The sequence below is a fragment of the Micrasema longulum genome, unplaced genomic scaffold (genome assembly GCF_059751315.1).
Source record: "Micrasema longulum isolate JH-2025_06_02 unplaced genomic scaffold, ASM5975131v1 h1tg000813l, whole genome shotgun sequence".
Classification (NCBI taxonomy): domain Eukaryota; kingdom Metazoa; phylum Arthropoda; class Insecta; order Trichoptera; family Brachycentridae; genus Micrasema; species Micrasema longulum.
Genome location: NW_028278005.1, coordinates 364,860 through 385,293, shown reverse-complemented (window position 1 = coordinate 385,293; position 20,434 = coordinate 364,860). Strand labels below are relative to the sequence as shown.

At 29.8% G+C, this 20,434-nt stretch overlaps 1 protein-coding gene across 1 annotated transcript in view; it reads right to left on the bottom strand.

Moving 5' to 3' along the window:
* The window catches only part of LOC148278885 (protein O-mannosyl-transferase Tmtc2-like), a 378,152-nt gene that overhangs the window by 14,494 nt on the left and 343,224 nt on the right, over window positions 1-20,434 (bottom strand). The window contains exon 8 of the mRNA XM_088230743.1: window positions 928-1,045. Within this exon, the coding sequence (XP_088086869.1) occupies window positions 928-1,045 (118 nt within the window). The remainder of the gene's footprint in view (window positions 1-927; window positions 1,046-20,434) is intronic.

Sequence of the window (20,434 nt, the reverse complement as noted above, 5' to 3'; positions counted from 1 at the left end):
GCTCTGGAATTGATGACGTAAATTTTATTGTGGAAACTGCCAAAGTTTGCCATCTTTTCAGGAAAGGGGAAAGGATCGACATATTATTATGTAACGGAATTACCTTGTTTCGAAACAAAGTAATCGAATGCCGCTAAATTTTCTGACCAATAAAGTGCTCTCAACTGAAAACGACAATATGGAAAAATTCAAAGTTTTTTACGAACGAACATTTGAGAAAAAAATATTGTTTTTTTTTTATCTCTTTATATATGTAAAAGCCGAAACGAAAAAGGATCAAATAGGAAAATCTAAGAAAAATAAACGTCTAAACCCAGAACGATAAAAAAAACGACTTGCAATGTTATTTCTTTAACAAGCCAAGTTAATTGTACATGCAAAACGATTTATTTGAGTATTTAAACTCGTGTTATTTCGACAATAAAAGAAAAATAATATAAAGTGCTTTCTGTACAAGACACCTCAGTGAAAAATCTTTATTTATATATATTTTTTATGCATGTATAGCAATAAATAACGAAAAATGAAAGATGCCTACACGCCTATTTTTTAAATAACATACTACGTAAAATACGGTTCGTATAAAATTATTAAATGAGTTCTCTTCACTATGGAAACCTGATTTAAGGAGGACTGTACAGTGTTTAAAATTTGAAAAAGAGTACAATTTATATGTCATTCAAATACTTTTTTTATTTCTTCTATCCAAGTTTTCTTCAGTCAGATTTTGATTACTTTTAAAATTTTGTTCCTTATCAGTTAACTCAATTTAACGTGGAATACCGATTTACCAGATTAAAAAAAATAATAATTATGACGAATCGATTATATGCCAAAATGCCAAAATATTCCTAAGTATATGTTTGCAGATATATTACTGCACCTTGAAAATTCATCAATTTACAAATAAGGTAAAAAAAAACTTACCATATTTTAATTTGAGGTACTTTGGTGGTGATTTTTTCAGCAGCTTTTGGTAGCGAGTATTTTTCCCCCATTTTAGCATTCTCCTGTAGCGATCTTTTGCCTTTTGAACTCGAAATCTCTGCAACAACAAACATAATAAAATAAATAGAAGTTTTATTTATATTATTTTTTTTGTTAGGGTATATGGCAAAAATTTAGTATTGCGGATTACGGATCTGATGTGAAAGGTTACCTTTATAAAAAAAAATGGTACAAAAAGTAACACTGTTTAAAGAAAATAATTAAAAAGTATGCTGAGTTTTTCTACTGACATTTCTTGGTGGAACTGCATTTTAATTATAACAATAAAAATACTTTATAGTTTTATTCCACTTTTATTTATAATTGTTTTGTCAATTTTTACCAGTGACCGGGTTTCGTCGTGACTGACATGACAAAACCCGGTATCTGTAAAAATTTACAAAATAATTATAAATAAAAGTGGAATAAAACTATAAAGTATTTTTATTATCATAATTAAAAAGTATGCTATCAAAATAATATTTTCATTTTTATTTTGTTTAAACAAAAAAAGATTTTCCAGAGCTTGAGTAATTATAAGCAATGTTGACACATTCATAAAGTTTTTCAAAATCAATAAATATAAAAAATAATCGAAAAAAATAAAAAAATGCTGCCTAGAAGAAGCTTGGAAATAATAATACAATACTTTTAATGTATTGTTTTTGGAGCTTAAACGTAAATAGAAGTAAGAAATAGAAGAAAACCGTTTAAAAACTGAAAAATATTTGTTTTTGACTACAAATCAACATTACCATCCACTTTTTAACTTTTTTTTTTGTATTTGTGGCTGTAAAATTGCCAGTAAAAGGCAAAACTATGCACGTTTAACCGAGAAAAATCCCATTTAATGTCATTTTTGCTATAAACATAGCAATAAAAGTGTTATGACACCATTAAAAAATTGAGCATCTATAAAACAGATAGACTTATTATGCAAAGAAAAGCATGTAAAATCTACGAAAGAATGAAGCTTTTTGTATTAATATTTAACTTAGTATTTTATTTTTTTATTTTTTTTCATAAACTAAAAAAACACACGAATATTTCAATCTAAAGCATATATTATATTTCAACCCTCAATGACTTAATTCAAAGTCTTCTTTTCTTCGCTCAATTTTGTACAATGTTTTTTGACTGTGATTTACAGAATAATTTAATGTTAAGTTTTTTGTGTGTTTTAGGTTTTTTTTTTACAGATTTCCCTACCAAATTTTATTTATGATTTATTTTACGATGGTAATTTTTATTTTTATTTTTACCATTATCGGTCAAAAAACCCATAACTCATTCTAGAAAAAAAACAAAATAACTAATTATGTTGATCTCACCGGGAATCAAACAAAATATCTTGTCTTGGTCATACTACCATTAACGCGTTGGCGCGTGCATAAAGGAAGATTTTTATTTAAGTTTTTTTTATTACTTTTATTATTTATTATATTTCTAGTCGCGAAGCGTAAGCCTGATCATCTAATATTTATGTTACGAAAATGATCAAGATACGCTGCAATTGGTATTCCAATAGAGTGTCCTATGCATCATTAGGTGCAGAAAGGGGATGATGATATTACTATCAAGATTGCAGAGTAAGAACCTGTTTTAATTTTATTTCACGAGACTGCTGCGCAATTGTAGACAACAATAGAACACCTCAATTTTTTAAACATTTTAACTGATTTAGTTTAAAAATTAGAACAAAGAATAATAGCTGATCAATTCAAAATTAATTGTAGATTCTTTTTCCATACTTTCACATAAACAACTTTTTGTAGTATGTACAATATAAATATAATATTAGTATTTTTTATTAATATCCCTACAGAGATGAGGTAGAATTTTTTCAAATTCAGGATTATGGATATTCGAGCGTTTACAGGGCTTAGGACCTGTCATTGGCTGGGTTAAGTGGCCACTTTACGTATTTTACAACATTCCCCATTCCGCTTATTAGCGAATATCGACACAGGTAACATTTTTTTTGATTTTTGTATATATGTTATTAAATGAGAAACCAGATTTGTGTATGTCCAAAAAAATACACGTACCAAAAATAATGTTGTATAATATTAGTAACCAAAGTCAGTCAAACTCGTTCTTAGATAAAACATTAACGTACATCTGAAACTTTGGTTGAACAGCTCTGAATAAAGAAATTATACATAATTGACAGATGAGATGTTTGAAAATTTTCAGATTGCTTAATTTCACAAAAAAACTCAATTTATTTGAGTGAAACAAGTTGGTAGGAAAAAACTGAAGATGTTTCCGTATAATATTTTGCAGTTGTTTTACATAAACCGCCTATTAATATGTTCAGACGAACTTTCGCAAGTTTACGGCATAAATTTTTCAGTCGCTGAAAATACCAAGTTTTGTTTACAATAAATTCCACTTTCCGTCTGCGGCTACGGATCCTAACGATGCAAGTTGTTATCTCGAGGTCTGTATCTCTCAACTGGTTGAGGTACCAAGAGGCATAAGTAATTCAAGGGGCCAGCACGTGACTTCATCAAAACAACATTAGCCCTAAAGGCGCGGTGGAATAAATGAATGCCCTTCCTTTTGCGGTAACAGGACCTATTAAACGTGTACTTTTTACCTTTAGAAATAAAGTTTTAAAAGCTTAAACTATGAAAGAGAGTGGAAAAAGTCTTGGAGTAAGGGTATATTTTAGAATATCACTCATGATTCCAAAACTTGAAGATAAAATTGAAGCTTATTAAAAGCTGAAAAATCCATTATTATGAATTATAAATATTGTATATAATGAACAAGATAATGAATGTGGATAAATCGAATGTGATGGTTTTTGAAAGTATGACTAAATGTGAAATCACCGTGAATGGAGTTATACAAAAACAAGTAGAGGAATTTGTGTATCTGGGAAGTATGTTCACTAGGGATGGAATGACTGAGAAAGATATTGAAAGGAGGGTGAGTGCCGGGAACAGAGTAAACGGTGCACTTAAATCGACCTTGGCAAATAAATGTCTGTCACAACAGGCAAAATTGGCAGTTCGCAACGGAGTCCTGGTCCCGTCCCTGATGTATGGGAGCGAAGTATGGACTTGGAAAAACAGGGATGAAAGTAGGCTAAATGCTGTCTGAATGCGATCTCTCAGGCAAATGTGTGGAAAAACTATGTATGATAGATGCACAAATATTGAGATCCGTACATTATGTAAGGCTGAGACAAGCATTATCGACAAAATCAAGAAAGGAGCTCTGCGCTGGTTTGGACATGTAGAACGAATGGACAGCGAAAGAACGGCTAAGAATATTTACAATGCGAATGTTGATGGATGCAGAAAAAGAGGAAGACCGAGAAAGATATGGCATGACCAAATACAACAAATACTTTAAGTATTTGTTGTATTTGGTCATGGACATGTCAAAAGTCGGAATAATCGACGCGCGTGCATGAGAATATGTATGAATGTAGAGGAAGCGAGATCTGTATGCAAATAAAGAGTGTTGTGGGGTTCTATCATCTCTGCTTACCCTTACGGGGAAACGGCGTGATGGTTTGTTTGTTTGTTTATGAACAAGGTAAATGATAAATGCAACTCCAATATAAAAAAAAAAAAATAATGCCATGACTGTACCCATCGTACATTCAAATAGATTCTAATATTGTTAAGCTAGAGGTAATCCATTGTATTGTATATAATAAATGACAATTTGTAAGGGCTCTCAAAAGCCTGTTGATGGGCTTAAAAAATGAAAAACAAACATTTGTTTGTCTCTAGAAAAATTGTGTACTAATTTTTTTTCTAACTATGTTCGTTGACTTGGAGGTAAAGAATAATTCTTATTTATCCTAAAACTTTATTTACATATTACCACAGAGATGAAGTTCTATATGTTGACGTTTGTGATGAATAGTATGATTAGTGTATTTTATATTTTTTTAAATAACAATAAAAATAATAAAAAAAGTGCAAGTATTCTAATACTAATAAACATTTGGTCCTTAACTGATAATGAATTTAAAAAATCATTAAACATGTGTTTTATTATTATATATTCGATCAAATTAAATAAATTTCAGTGAATTATATCGAAATTTTAGCTTAAATATCATACAAAAAGACGATTAGAATTCGTTTTGAAAACGAACAAAACAGACAAAAATTGGTTGTCAAACTAAAATTCAAACTTTTCAGTTTAATGCCGACTACAAACACGTCATGATCATTATCACTAACACAGCAGAACAAAAATAAAGATGTTCTAACCAGAAACAAACTCGCCGTTTTTGTAATTTCAATAAGTACGGGAAAAAATTAATCCTAATATCGTAATTAATCTTAAATATATAAACAGCTCCCCGGGGAGTGGAATCCAGTCCTTGTCTACAAAAATTTGGACAAACTCAAAATATTGTTCTTAAATATCGGGTGAATTTGAATGAACACTTGGATTAAAAGGGTTTATTTTTTTTAAATGTGGAGTTTCTTATACTTTTAAAGGGTTTTTTTTAAACAGAAACCGAATCAATAAAGGAAACTCCACAATTTAAAGGTTTCCTGAGATTATTTTTTCTTATTATATTGTGATCATTTCAGTCGTACAACAAACTGAACTCATTCTGTATCTTGGCAGAAAAAAAATACAGTTCAGTGTATGAAATAAAACCAGAACCCTGGACTTGTAATTTTGACACAATTGGTACCTAAAGTAAAAATTCTAAAAAATAAAATCGAGTCTATGGCGCGTTTGCACTCTAAGCTCAAGGTTCGGGGTAAAATTGCTGGGAGGATAGACGTTTTTTGTACTTTAAATTTTTTTCTACTCTTCAATGAAATATTATTGTTCTTGAATTGCAAATGAAGGCGAAAAACTAAGTGACATTCTTGTAACACATGCTTTTTTGTGTTTTCAGGCGTTGCTAGTAGGTGAAATAATTAAGCCAGATGAATCTCATTCACATCAATAAAAGATTAAACTGTTTTACTTGACAAAGGTCAACAGATTGTAGAATTGTTGAAAAGTGGGTATTTAAACAGAGACTGAATGGTAAATGTAGCAGTGTGTAAAGTAGGAACTCAAACCAGCCAATCAATGGTCATAAGCCCTGTAAATGCCTATACTTCTATACTCCCATCTCATAAATGTTTTCCTTCTCCACTACTTTAAATTTAGAAAATACATTGCAAGCTCTGGGTTTGAAATAAGAAAATATAATTGTAGTGAGTGTTTTTAAACAAAATAGTTTTTTCAAACGTTATTTTTGCAGAGTTTGTCATTTTGGCTGATACGTATACCTACAACAAAATGAATAAAAAATATTGATTTACCAACGTTTTTCAAATCAAAAAGATTACGATAAATTGATTTTAAAAAGTTATGTTAAAATTTTAAAACTAGAGATTTTAATATTTTTAAGATTTGGAGTGAAAAAAATATCGATTTATATCGAAATATCGATTTTATCGAAAATATAGATTTTTCCAAATAAAAATACAAATCTCATGTACTGTTTTACGAAACCAGAAGCCGTACAAATGCAAGTCATAATTATCCATTAATTAGGCAACTTAAAGGCAATTCAGGTTACATGCTTCTATTTTAAATTATTATTATTGCAATTAACTATAACAGTGTAAGTCTCTCTCCAAGCATAAGAGTTAACCTCTTTTTTCGGAGAGTTACAGTTATACAATTTACCAGAAGTATAAAAGTAGATTTGTATAGATTTAAAAAAACGTGTACCGTTTATGAAATATATTTGATTAATAAAAAAAAATTAAAAACTATTCCTTCATATTGGCAGCTAAGCTTATTTTATATTTAGTCTGCATTACGTGACGTGTTAAACAACCCGTAAAGTAATGCAGATTATCATTGTCAAATAAATCAATTTAACTTAATTTTTTTAATATATTTTTAACATAATGACATTTCCAGTGATCTATTACTGCTTACACAAACATATTATTTATTTATTTAAATATGAACTTTCTAGGGTTAGGTAAAATAACTTAATTTATTACTATCCCATGAACTCGTTTCAAAATTAATGTTCAGCCACAATTCAGTCGATATTATTTCAAATCTTACCAATTAACCATAACCAATACTGTATCCTTGATAAACGTTATAACTGTGAATAAATAAAACTTAATAGTCGATAAAATATTTAGGAGTAACGTTGGCCTGTCAATTTAAATGCACTAATAATTTTAAAAAAAATCTTAACAAATTGAGATATTTTATATATGTTTTCAAACGTTTAACTGTTAACGTTTATCCAAACACTAGCAAATTGGTTTTTTTATGCACTTGTACAGTCTTCTCTTTTTTATAGAATAATTGGATGAGGAAGAGTAATATTCGTACTAAGCCTTTAGAAACCGTACGAAAACTAATTATTTAAATTACACTTCACAAAAATTTAACTTTTCTCTACAACCAATTATTTCAGGACGCTGAACTTTTGAAGCTACGAGAAATCTATTACCAGCAATGTCTAAAATATATTTTTATGCGCCAACATTTATTTCCGAAATTTTTTAATATATCTAGTCAAAGTAAGAGTAGTTTACTTGAAACCCCTTACTGTAAATCCAGACTCGGTCAAAAAAGCTCATTTTTCAGTTCCAAAAGTGTTAAATACATTTCATTAAGACAATATGATAGATATCAGTTATTTAAATTCGTTTTTATTCAATTTTTTGTTGAAATAATGGGTAAAAAATCAAATTTAGGTAGCTTCTTTTTTTAATGATAGCATTTATTATTTATTTATTTTATATGATTATTCAACAAAGACACATACTAAAAAACATAAAATTTGAAGGTATTAGTCGATAGAATTTGACAAGCATATTAATTAAACAATTTATTAAATTATAAAATTACACAGAATTTAAAGAATTGCGTTTGTTGTTGTTTTTTTTAAGTTATGTATTTTTTTGTACTTTTACTATAATTTTCTCATTTTATTTTTTTTGATTGTTTTCTAATGTTAGCACTTTTTATTTATATTTTATATGTATCGTATTCTTCCTTTTTTTCTTGTATTTATAACGTTTGTACTAATACATTGTTTCTTTATTTCAAAGAGAAAAATAAATATTTAAAAAGATCACAAATAAATAAAAAAATTAAAAAATGAAGTTTCTTTTTTTTTCAAAGCGTTTAATTAATATGAGTTTATGAATGGCAACGCTCTGTTGTTAGATGAAGCTGTAGAGCTCAAATAAAACTAAAGCAATGTTGGAATTGCGCAAAAATTCCATTCACTATATTTAGTCTGCTGTTTTTAAATAAAAATTTCCATAAACCATTGTGGCAGACAGTGCGAAATCAAAGTACTTTGCAGAAAATGGAGACAATGCTCTCAGAGCCGAATATTTTTGCCGAATCGATTATGTATTTCAAACCCTGGGTAGATTTTTTCTCCCCACCTGTGTAATATGTAAATTCTTGCGGCATACCATTACGGGCAAACAGGGGAGCCTTTCATTACTCGGCGGAAGTTGAGCGTGTATCGGATATAAAAGAGGTGTTCGGAAATTACATTTGTATGAGGCGTGTGAAACTCGAACTGAAACTGTATTAACTCTTTGAGTTTTAGTAAAATTATATAAATGTTTAATAATAATAATAAAAAATCTATGTTAACCATAAAATATAATAATTGTGATAAATACAAAATCATAAAATAAAGGTATACATCACTAGAAGGCGGAATTTTTCAGTATTACCAATAAAAACATAAAATATAATAATAATTATTTTATTTTTTTATTTTATTTATTTTGTATATTTTATTTATTTTATATAATTTATTTATTTTATTTATTTTATTCATTTTATTAATTTTGTTTATTTTGTTTATTCTGTTTATTTTGTTTATTTTGTTTATTTTATTTATTTTGTTTATTTTGTTTATTTTGTTTATTTTGTTTATTTTGTTTATTTTGGGATTTTTACAGCTATTACATAAACAAAATAAGTAGAAAAATCTTAACAATGCTAAAGCCAATTTGAAAAATCCACTGTAAATATAATGACACATAATATATAAGAAAAGAAGTTTAGTAATTGTATTTGTGTGACGTTTGTATTCATGTGTATGTGAATGTGTGTATGCGTGAATGAATGAGGGTATGAATGAGGGAGAGGGTGCGTGTGTGTGGGTGCGTAAGTATAAAAAAATCATTGTTTAAAACTTGTAATGGTATTAAAAATGGTACAATAAAGAGCTTAGTAAAAAGTTAGAAACCTTTTTGTTAAAATTCAAATGAAAAAATTATTTAAATTCTTTTTCCTTTTAAAGTATGTTAAATTTCAAAACCGTATTCTGAAACCACAAAATGCAGTAAATACGAAATAATGACAACTATAAAATAAGGTTTGACAATACGCTAACGTTGATTCAAAACGAACACACAAATGCATTTTCTATGCACCTACATAATATATAAATAAGAATGACATATAAGTTTTATAGAAATGATTTGAATTATAAAAATCAGGTGTCACAAACAGTTGGCCCGCAGTACGGGGATACATAATTATATTAAAAGATCTTCTCACTATAAAACTTATATTTGTTCAGGGATAGAGAACAACGGAGAGGAGGATGCGGACAAAGACAATTTTTTACCTATGGACAGTTTTGATAAATTTAATATTTTTGGTTAATATATCTATGTTGTTAAATTTCCTGTAACGTATCCATAATACGGTTAATTGTAGCGTTTTTTGATGAACAATGAACATTAACACAAAGTTACGAAAAAAATAACGATAAAAATATGATTTAGTTATTGTGCTTAGTGCTCACAATAAATGCTTCTGAATTAACTGTGTTTTATCTTCCAAAAACTCAATACTATCATTATCATAATCGTTCTCTTTCCGCACCTAATGGTGCATAGGGTACTGCATTGGTGCACCAATAGCAGTACATCTTAATTATTTTTGTTACATAAAGGAAAGATAATCAGTCTACAGTTCAGGTGCCAGGCCAAGTCGTCGATCTTGCCAGAAATTGAGCTCCGGACCTTGAGGGTGGTAAACGAACGGTCCAACTACTACAACACGAGGTGATTTTATCCCCAAATGATTTCTCCTACCAGGATTTTTACCTGAGATTAGCTATTGGACCAAAAACACTCGTTCAGGGTTCTGGTTCTATTTAATTTTATTTTATTTCACACAAAGAACTGTAATCAACATCCACCTGAATCAAGACCGAAACATTACAATTTTTACTATTTATGGACTAATAAGTTAACAAAATATTCCGGTTCAAACATTTGTAGACAAGTTTCGAATTAAACCGCTGTAGAAGATTATCAAGATTATTGGTAAGGTATCCAAAATAAAAATATATTATAGGATTCAATTCAACTTTTATTTTAAAATTATACAAAAGTGTACAGTGTGACGCCTTTTATATTGTGAGGACAACACCTTTCCAAGACTTACAATGAAGTTCTGCCTTAATAACTACGTAAATTGATCAATATTGATAAAATAATTATTATCATAAGCTCAACAGCCCTGGGTGGACCTTGGCTGAATCCAAGAGTCTCCTCCACTCTTGCCGGTCTGCTGCCCTTCTTGTCTAGTTCCTCATTTTCATAATTGTTATATCTGCGCTGATGCAGTCCATTCATCGCTTTTTGGGCTTTTTTGGTCTTCGTCGTCCTTTTAGCACAGAGAGATTAAGGTGTTTGATGTGGTTTTTGTCATCCATTCTAATTATATGGCCAGCCCAACTCAAGCGTCCCATCTTGATGGAATTGATTACATCGGGCGCTTAGTAGATATTGTATTGCTCTTTACTGTAGCGACGACGTCAATGGTTGTTTTTTCCCACATGGCTATATTTATATTTTTTTAACATAACAAACATAATTATATTTTTACATTGGTGGACTTATTGCCAAATGGCGATTTCTTCCAACCAACCAATTAAATAAAAGTTTTATTTTTATAATTCAAGTTACAGAACATATTAAAAATAGATTAAAAAGCTAAACATTTATAAAAATAGAAATAAACGTATTTGTTTATAAATTACTTTAAATCGAAACTATTACTCAACGGTAAAAAGAAAAAGAAAAAGGAAAAAGAAAGAAGGAAAGATTAAGGAAGAGAAAGGAGATGTTTCTTCAGACGCGATTTAAACAGAGATAATGTTGTAACACCTTTGATGGTGGATGAGAGATGATTTCACATTCGAGCCGCATGGATACTATATGAGTTAGAGAAGAAAGAGAAATTGTGGAATGGGTATTAAGAGAGTGCCTTGAGAATTAAAGTGAAGAGGTAAACCATGAACTGATAAGCGTTGAAATTTTTCACGCAGGTATATAGGAGCGTTAGGACTATGAAGTACATTGAGTGATAGGGAGTGATAGTCTCTCCGCTGTCTAATTTTGAGCCATTTCAGTTGCCTACGATAATCAGAAATGTGGTCATATTTCCTTAGACCAAAAATGTACCTTATGCATGTATTCTGAAGTCGTTCAAGTTTATCGAGTTGCTCACAGCTTAAATCAGTCATGGAAACATCAGCCTAATCTGGAATGGGCAGTAGTAATGCTTTTACAAGGGTGAATTTAGTATTAACGGGTAAGAATTTTTGCAACCTTCTAAGTGACTGTAGACTGAAAAATATTTTTGGCGGCTTAATTCATAAGTATGAGCTCGCCCGCAGAGATGTTCATACATTTGTTCTCCTAGGTTTTTTATGAATTTCTTGTATTGAATATTAGTACCATTGACATTAAGAGGATTAAGTGAAGATACGTCTTGCTTACTATAGATAACTCTGAGAATTATTCTTTCGAAAGCGGCAATGGTTTCCTCAATATTCATTGTCAAAACCCAGGTTTCGAAAAACATATGTCAGGATTAGTTCAATCATAGTTTTATAAACTGAGATTTGTTTAAACAGTATTGTTTTAGTATTTCTTTCATACTACGTCTAGGTTTAAGTCCTGTCATTGCGCGATTTCAATGATCATTAAGAATAGTGTGTTTATTATCAACATTCTTTATCGCCCTTTGTTTTGAGACAAGAAGAATTAGGATAAACTTAAAAACATTAAATGAATAATTTTTCATTGATATTTCAGTTTTTCTGTAAAACTGATATCATGTCTCAATGTGTTAGTAATAATATTTAAAAGCATCAAGCCACCGAAATGTTCCCAGATCTTTCAGCATTAAGTTATTCCGTGTTCAGGAAATTAAAGACTTTGACTGCGGTAACGAATTTGTGTTATATGTGAAAAGTTTCAGGAAACATGCGTTGTTTTGTATGCAAAACACTAATCTAATATCAAACATACATTACAATTTATTGTTGAACTTTCATACTTCGTCAAAGTTGAGTCGTAGTTAATTTACTGAGGACATTACCCATGTTATGAACAATGAAAATGAACATAAAATAAAATCAATATTTATTAAAAAAACTTATTGTGCTATTGTTTGATTATCTATATTTAAGATAACTACACATGATAAAAGGTTGGTTTGATCAAAGATCAAGTCTTTTTATGTATTTTTTTTTTATTGGTTAGAAAAATGCTCGTCTTGTAGTTTATATGTGGCCGTTTTTGCCTGCAATTCTTTAGGTCCTGTGAGTCATAAAATATTTATGTATATTGTGGTTTTACACTGCAGCGATTCATTGTACCTGTACTGACACCTTGAAACCGATCGCCTTACCTTTCTGCAACAAATGATCGAGATGCAATATGTGTATTTTACAAATACAGTGCCCTACGCATCGTTAAATGCGAATCGGAATATGGTTTGATGATGATATTTCAATTGTTTAAAATATTATTTTAATTTTTTTTTTAGCAATTGTAAGACAAATTTAACTTAAAGTTATACTTAGAGAAATAAAAAAAATAAAAAAATAACATTTTACATTAAACACAATAAAGATACAAGAGCTTAACAAAAAAAAACAATAATACCTCAGTACTACTATATAAAAGTTGTTTTGCACAACTTCATTTTTACCAAAATAAATAATTTTCCGCTAGTTTCAATACTCATTGCTACGGAGTATCATCTTCGTCATCATCATTCCCTTTCCGCACCTTGTGGTGCATGGGGCACTGCATTGGTAAATCGCAGCGTACTATGATAATAATCTTGATAATCAGTCTTACGTTTCAGGTGCTGATCTAGGGACTACGAAATATTCTACTGTTAAAACAAATTTTTCAATGATGTCAACCATGTTGGGAAAAAACATTACACAATAGCTGATGGCTGAAGATAACATGATGAGATGGACTTTTTATATGATAACAATTTTTATTAGATTTATTTTAAAAAAATAAAACATTTTTTTAATTTTTCATATGCTTTATTAAGCAAATTTACATAAAAGAGAAACATAATAACGTATTTCTAACTCTTTGAGGCCGAAAACCCTGTTTTGAACTGGAATACAACGTTATAGAATGGGAAAGAATGCATATTATTTAATAATATAAAAAACACAAATAATTACATGAACGTTAACATATGGATAACATACTACACTGTTAATAAATTTATTCAATAACTCGCAGCTATCTCCTTTAATGATCTCTTTTCTTAAATAATATCAAAATATGTACACTTCCTGAATACATTTTTTATTTTTGATAATTTAAAATGTTCATACAGGATACTGAACAAATCTAATATTTACAATTAACATATTTTGGAGAAATTACGCTTCTAATAAAATTTAATGCAAAATATTCATTCCGCAAAATAGTCGTCATTCCCCTCTTTTTTAACGAATTAAGAACGTGAAAAACTCGTTTAAATGTAGCTTTAATATATGGCATTTGATAAATTATCATTAGTTTACATCAAATAGAAAGGAATGGCTTCTAAAAGTGGTGTAATTTTGGCTAATGTAACATTATTACAGCTGTCGCCAGCTTCGTGAGTCCATTAGGGGCAAACTTCGTGACTGAAACACCCGGTGGGCGAAAAACATCCACCAAAATTACTGCTTTCAGATTGCTGTACATGTTGTGACTTCACTCCGCCAACTTCCATTATGCCACATAACCTCAAATAGAAAGATGACACGCGTTGATACGTACGAGATTTATGGAATCCGCAGAAAACGTCGAGGCTTCTTTATTTATTTCTTCCTAAAATCTTTCACTTGCGTTTAAATCCTTCGTGAGATCACTCGTAGGTACATGGCTTTAACTGAATCATAATCTAATCCAAACGTCAAATATTTTTATTGAAAATATTTACCAGTTGTTTGAAAAACGATATTTGTTTTGACAGGAAAATATTATTCCAGTAAATGAATAAAAATACTATTACCTTATCTTAAACTTTCCTCAAATTTTGTAAAAAAAATTTACCACTTAAGATAATACAAATCAGTAACAGAGTTGGGTAAATGTGGTAAAGAAGCATTAAAAAGTTTATGATTAAATCATTAAGATAAATTTTATTAATAATAATTTGTTTTAACATCTATCATTAGAGAAAAAATAAATTTAATTTTAATATCATAATAAGACCTAAAATATTTAACATATTTTGTCGCGATAAGCTTTTTAATAATATTTTAGTTTGTTGCGATGGAGGGGGAAAATATTTTTGAGAGGGAATATGGAAATCAAGGCATTTATTAACAGGACTTGTGACTTGTCATTGGCTAGTTTGAGTGGCCAATTTATACCCAGTGCAACATATAACAACCTTAAAACTCTTTTTCCTCTGTGTTGCAACAAATTTTGATCTAAATAACTCCCTGGGGAGGATCTCTAGACTGACTCCAAATATTTGGACATTTTTAAAACATTGAATGAAATTATAGTTTATTGCATACTCAGACATTAATATTTACGTATGGTTTAGACCATAAAATGCACTTTTTCTCATTGAAAATTCAACCTAAAATTGGGGTTAGTCTTATGTTCCGATGCGTCTTAATGTCAAAAACCTTTTTTTTTGTAAAGTGATTTAATAAATAAATAAAATAGTATTAGGTTTTTGAAATTTACGGTTTTAGGGGTAAAATAACCACAAATGTGAGTGCGTTTGTTTTCACAATCACTGTCATCAATGTGTATTGTTTTGGGTGATTCGTGCATGTTAGATTAGTTTCAATGTTTCGGCTACCATTGCATGAGACATCTTCAGGGTTAACTGTATGTTTGGTAAAAAAAAAATGGAATAGCGGAACATTTTATAGACCCAGAACATCTTTTTCCCTTCGAATCAAAATGTTTGCATAAACCGAGAAATACAGGTGCACGATCAATTAAATAGGAAATTGAAATACACAAATATCTTGGTAAGATAAACAAAGACAATGGGCTGAAATTAAACTCAATTTGGTTCCCGGCACAAAACTCTACAAAAATGACGCGTATTGTGCCTGCTGCCAACTGCGATAAGGCTGAAATTACTAGGAAATACTTTACTTTTTTTTCCAACTAAACAAACATTTTACCCTGAATAAGGTTCCTGCGATGGTAGCATATACGTCGTAACGAATCTCACACACACGAGTTATCCAAAAAAATATAGATATTGAACAAAGAATATGTTTAGGTAAAAAAAAACGTTTGTAATTTTGTATAACTTATTTTTAAAATGTTTTTTAAAAAATATTTTGTTTTAATTAAATTTATCCCAAGGTTTAATCAACTTAAATAAATATAACAATCCTTAATCACAAATGACCCCTTTATTCCAAACATGCATGTTTGTAAAAGCAATTTATTTTTAATGTAATTTTATTTGAACAGGCTTTGAAGCATGGTTTTCGATGCTCAATTTAATGGCTTAACTATACAAACGAGATAAAAAAATCACATTTTGTGTTGCAATCATACGCTTCAAGTGAAGGTTTAATTACAATTTCGGTTGGCAAATTTCCATGGAAAAAAAACAAAATAACAATATTCCAAGTACAATTCATCACGGACATCAATACAAAAGGGTTGTTTATTTAAAAGTCAACTTGTTTTCTTTATTCGGGCGGATATTTTCTGTGGTGATATTTTCTCACGCCGTCATGGAAGGCCGTCGATAACGAACTTTCAACTTTATTCGGCGTAACTAAAAAGCACAAGATTGACGTTGGAAGAGGCAAAAATGCTGGATGATGATAGGGTTTCTTGGAGGAGTGGATGTGGAAAGGAAAATTATGAATTTCGTACAAGACGGGCCAACGCGGTGCACAGTATTAAAAATGACAATGAAGAAAAACAATAACTTTAATATTGACGTAGAGATCATAAGGTAACGTATGTAACCAAGAAAACGATTTCTCACAAGACGGGCTGACGCGGCGCATTATATTAAGAATGACATTAAAGAAGAAAAATAACCGAAGAATAAATGCAACTAAATGTTCACCATCTTAAAAGTTTGGCTTCGTATTAACTAGCTCAGTCTCAACATTAAAATATCTAACTTCATTACATTTGGTAAAAAAACGGGATATTTATCTCAATATCGCTCTTCAAAATGATTACCTTAAAAATACTGATATGAAAAAATATTTCGGAATCTACATAGATTCACAGCTCTCATGTATTTACCAATTTGATTATGTTAAATCCAAAATCTCTTTAATCGCTGGTGTAATGCTTAGGTTTAGGGGAGTTCTTCCGATCTCACTACGCCATACATTTTATTATTCAATGATACACTCTCATTTGGTATACTTGTCATGTATTTCTTACTAAATGTAAATGTTCAATGTCAAGTTTTATTATGATTTGTTTTAATTCATTTGTATTATATACTAAACTTACTATCTTATTTCAGTTTTATGTACATATTATGACTTGTTAATATATTACTATATTATCACCATACCTTTATGTTAATACTTTTTCCGTCCCAAAATGAGTTTGTTGTAACTCCTGGGAGAGCGAGAAAAATTCTATCATTTAATAAAAAAAAAAAACGTGAATAAATTTGAGCGTGGCTTAGATGATTAGACGGCCAGCTGTGAAATTGGCTTCGTGGGTTCGATTCCCGCTAGTTGCGAGAAAAAAATCGAGAACAATTTTTCCTTCATTGTTCTGGATGTTGTGGTGTATTTCCCATAAATTTCTTTCAAACAAGTTCTTTCCCATAAGCTAAAAAATACTTAAAACAAAAACTTAGCAGAGTATTCCCTAAAAAATTAAATATTTCGGTTTTTTCGATAAATAAGTATTAATGTTGAGTTCTCGCTTGGCTGTAGACATCGCCGTTTGGGTCAACAATAAAATGAATATTGTTATAAAATAAAAGCCACATAATAGTTTCGGTCGTTTCTGATCCGGAAACGAAATTGAGTCATCCTTATCCCAAAAAACCGGGAGAAATAAAATTCTATCCGCAATATTGTTTTCCGAATCTATTACGATACGATTGGCGATAATAAAACATCGTTTCGGAAAATGGTATTAAGGCTGAAGAGAAGATGGCGGAATTGAATTCCAATATAGAGGAATAATTCCCGCGTTCAGAGACAAACTACGGTAACTCGGTTTAATACTAATATGTGAAAATATTAAAATAAAATAAAATGTCATGTTTTATAAGCCAATCAAAATTAGTATACTGAAAAATTCAAAAGGAAGTTCAGTAGTAAAGAACATTTTATAAAAAAATATTTTGCTAAAAATAAGAGCATTTGATTATACGCGAAGTGCTAGAAAAATGTAAAAAAAAATTGTTTTAAATGTTTCTTTTTTCTGGGGGATAACCCGCTAATCCTGTTTTTTGAAATTTGCCAGCAGGTGTTATAGAGGAGATATGGAAGGAAGCAATAAAAAATAAACTACAATACCCAGACTAATTGAAAAAAATATATTTCTGATTTTTTTTTTGCAACTGGCGGGAATCAAACCTGCGACGCCAGTTTCACAGTTAGCCATCTGACCAACTATGCCACGGCGCCTGTTGAATAAAAATCAATCATTACATGGTTGTTGTGATAGATTTCCGGTTTCCGGTGGGCATTTTTTCAACCATTAGTGAATTTTGGCGCTACGGGGCTATACTTTGAAATGTCAGCAGACCTCACCGGCGAGAACTTGTGACGTAACGGGCGGAGTTATTTCAAAACAACAAGACTTTAGAAAAACCGCAGCGATGATAATACGGTGCATAAAAAAAATCCGGAAAAATTCTTGGCTTAATTTGATAGTCCATTAACAAATCAATTTAAAAAAAAAACACGGCCAACTTCACTATGGAAGTCTAGATTTCTATTTGGAGTTTAGAGCTTTTAATCGATTAGTTAAAGGAGGCACATATCACGCTGTGTGTAATTATTTCAACATATTAATTTGTTTGCTTAAATTGAATAATCGAAGTTTCGGCTTTTTTTGTTGTTTCGTAATGGCCCGCTTGTTTCTAGGTTAACCTATTGTGAGACGGGGTTTTTAAACGAATTTTTTACACGTAATTATTTGTGAAATCATGTGAGCATTATGTGAATTCGATGTAATAGTATTTATTTATTTTCTATACTTAATTATCATTTCTTTTTTTACGTTATATATTTAATTATATTTAGGCTTACTCTATTAACTTCATACTAATTAATGAATTTTAATTATAACAATAAACATAATATAAAACTTTTTTTTTCATTACTTCCAAGGGAGTTGAATTCAAATTTCGTCTACTAGGGTTTAGACCAACTCAAAATATTGTCAATAAGTATTTTTTCCTTCTTAATAATATCAGGCATCTTATCATATCGTTTTTACACTGTATCAGGCATCTTATCATATCGTTTTTACACTGTATGCATCAAGCTATCATTTTGTGTTTTTGTTTTTTTTCTTAAGCAATAGCCTTATCCCTTTTCTTTTTCTTTCTCTTGTAAGTTAAACGAATAAGTTTAATGTGAGTATTTTATTTTAATATGTATGTTTCATTTGCTTAAAATCAAATATTTAAACATTTTTCTATTTTGTTTTATAATTATGCCTAGTGGCGAATTCTGTATACTTAAACAATGGAACCTTACGGATTCGAAAAATAATGTTATATGCCATTAAAGAACAGTTGCATTGGAGTTACATTATTTTTCAATTGTTCTCCATTTCGGGGAAAATTTCTAGTTAGTGATTTCCTCGCTTTAAGCCTTACAAGCTACACGCAGCAACAAGATGTCCACTTGAAACGAGTATTGAACATCTGTTGACTGTTCTGCTGCGGAGAAAGATGTAAAACTGGATTGGAATCGATTCTCGTTTACGAACGCGACATGATATGGTGGCGTCTTCAATTTAAAAGAAATATACCTTTTTCCTATTGTATATAACTTTCCTTAAAATGTAATTTTAACATCGCACACATCACTTTTTGAAGCTCTCATACACATTTGCTTATACTTTGCGATACTTTGCTTCGTGAAAATAGTACATGTACGCAAATGTAATAGTTAAATTTGATGATTATACTGGTACTTTGGTTTTTCAGATTTATGCATTCGAGAGTTGGTCGAACCTCATTTGAAGCTATTGTAGTATTTGACTATATTTTTTTTTTAAATATCTTATAAGTATCGATATATTAAATAAAATTTAAACATTTAAAAATTGTTTTAATTAAAATAAAACATTTAAGTTTTTTGGCCATTTGTTAGATTTAACTTTAGAAGTTCCCATGATATGTTTGATCTTCAAGTCTTTTCCTTTTTGATTTATATCGGACACCTCACTTCGCAATTGTTTTAAAAGATTTTGATGCATAAATGTAAGATCATTAGCTATTTTGGGATTTTTTTAAAAGAAACATTTTTTCGTTAGTACTATAGAATGTGTGGTGGTTTTTTATTTTTTAAATATAGCTTAAATGTCAATCTTTACATTAACAATGATTTATTTCTAGTTATCGATTTCCTCAAAAACTTTTCCCACTTTAGACACATTAGTATTTATTCTTCCATGGCTATCTTCATGGTTATCCTTCAGATTACCATGATGTTTTTTTCTCTATTTTTTCTGTTTTCGAATTCTTCAACTGTCTTGTGCGTATTATTTATTTCCTTGACAGATGCCAATTTAATCTGGAGTCCCTAATTTTTTTTTGGCATCAACTTGTCGTGTTATAAAAATTTTCGTACCAATTGTTTCTGAAATTTTTAAAAAGTAAAAATTTCTTAATTAATTTTTCGTTATTCTTTTCGATTTCATTTATAAACTCAACCTTTTTCGCAATAATCTTATTTCGGATTGCTAAATGCAAATTAATTATTGGAAACTTGTTAAGTGATTCTTTTGAAAAATCGGACTCACCATGTGTAGTATAATTTGCTGAAGTTATGGGTAACTCATTTAGTGGTTTAAAAGTTTTACACAATGAGCACTTCCATTTGTTACAATTTAAACTAGAAACTTTACGAAAGTCAACTTTTTTCATATTGCCACAGAGAAAGAGATTTTTTTTTGACATACACAACATTGGATTC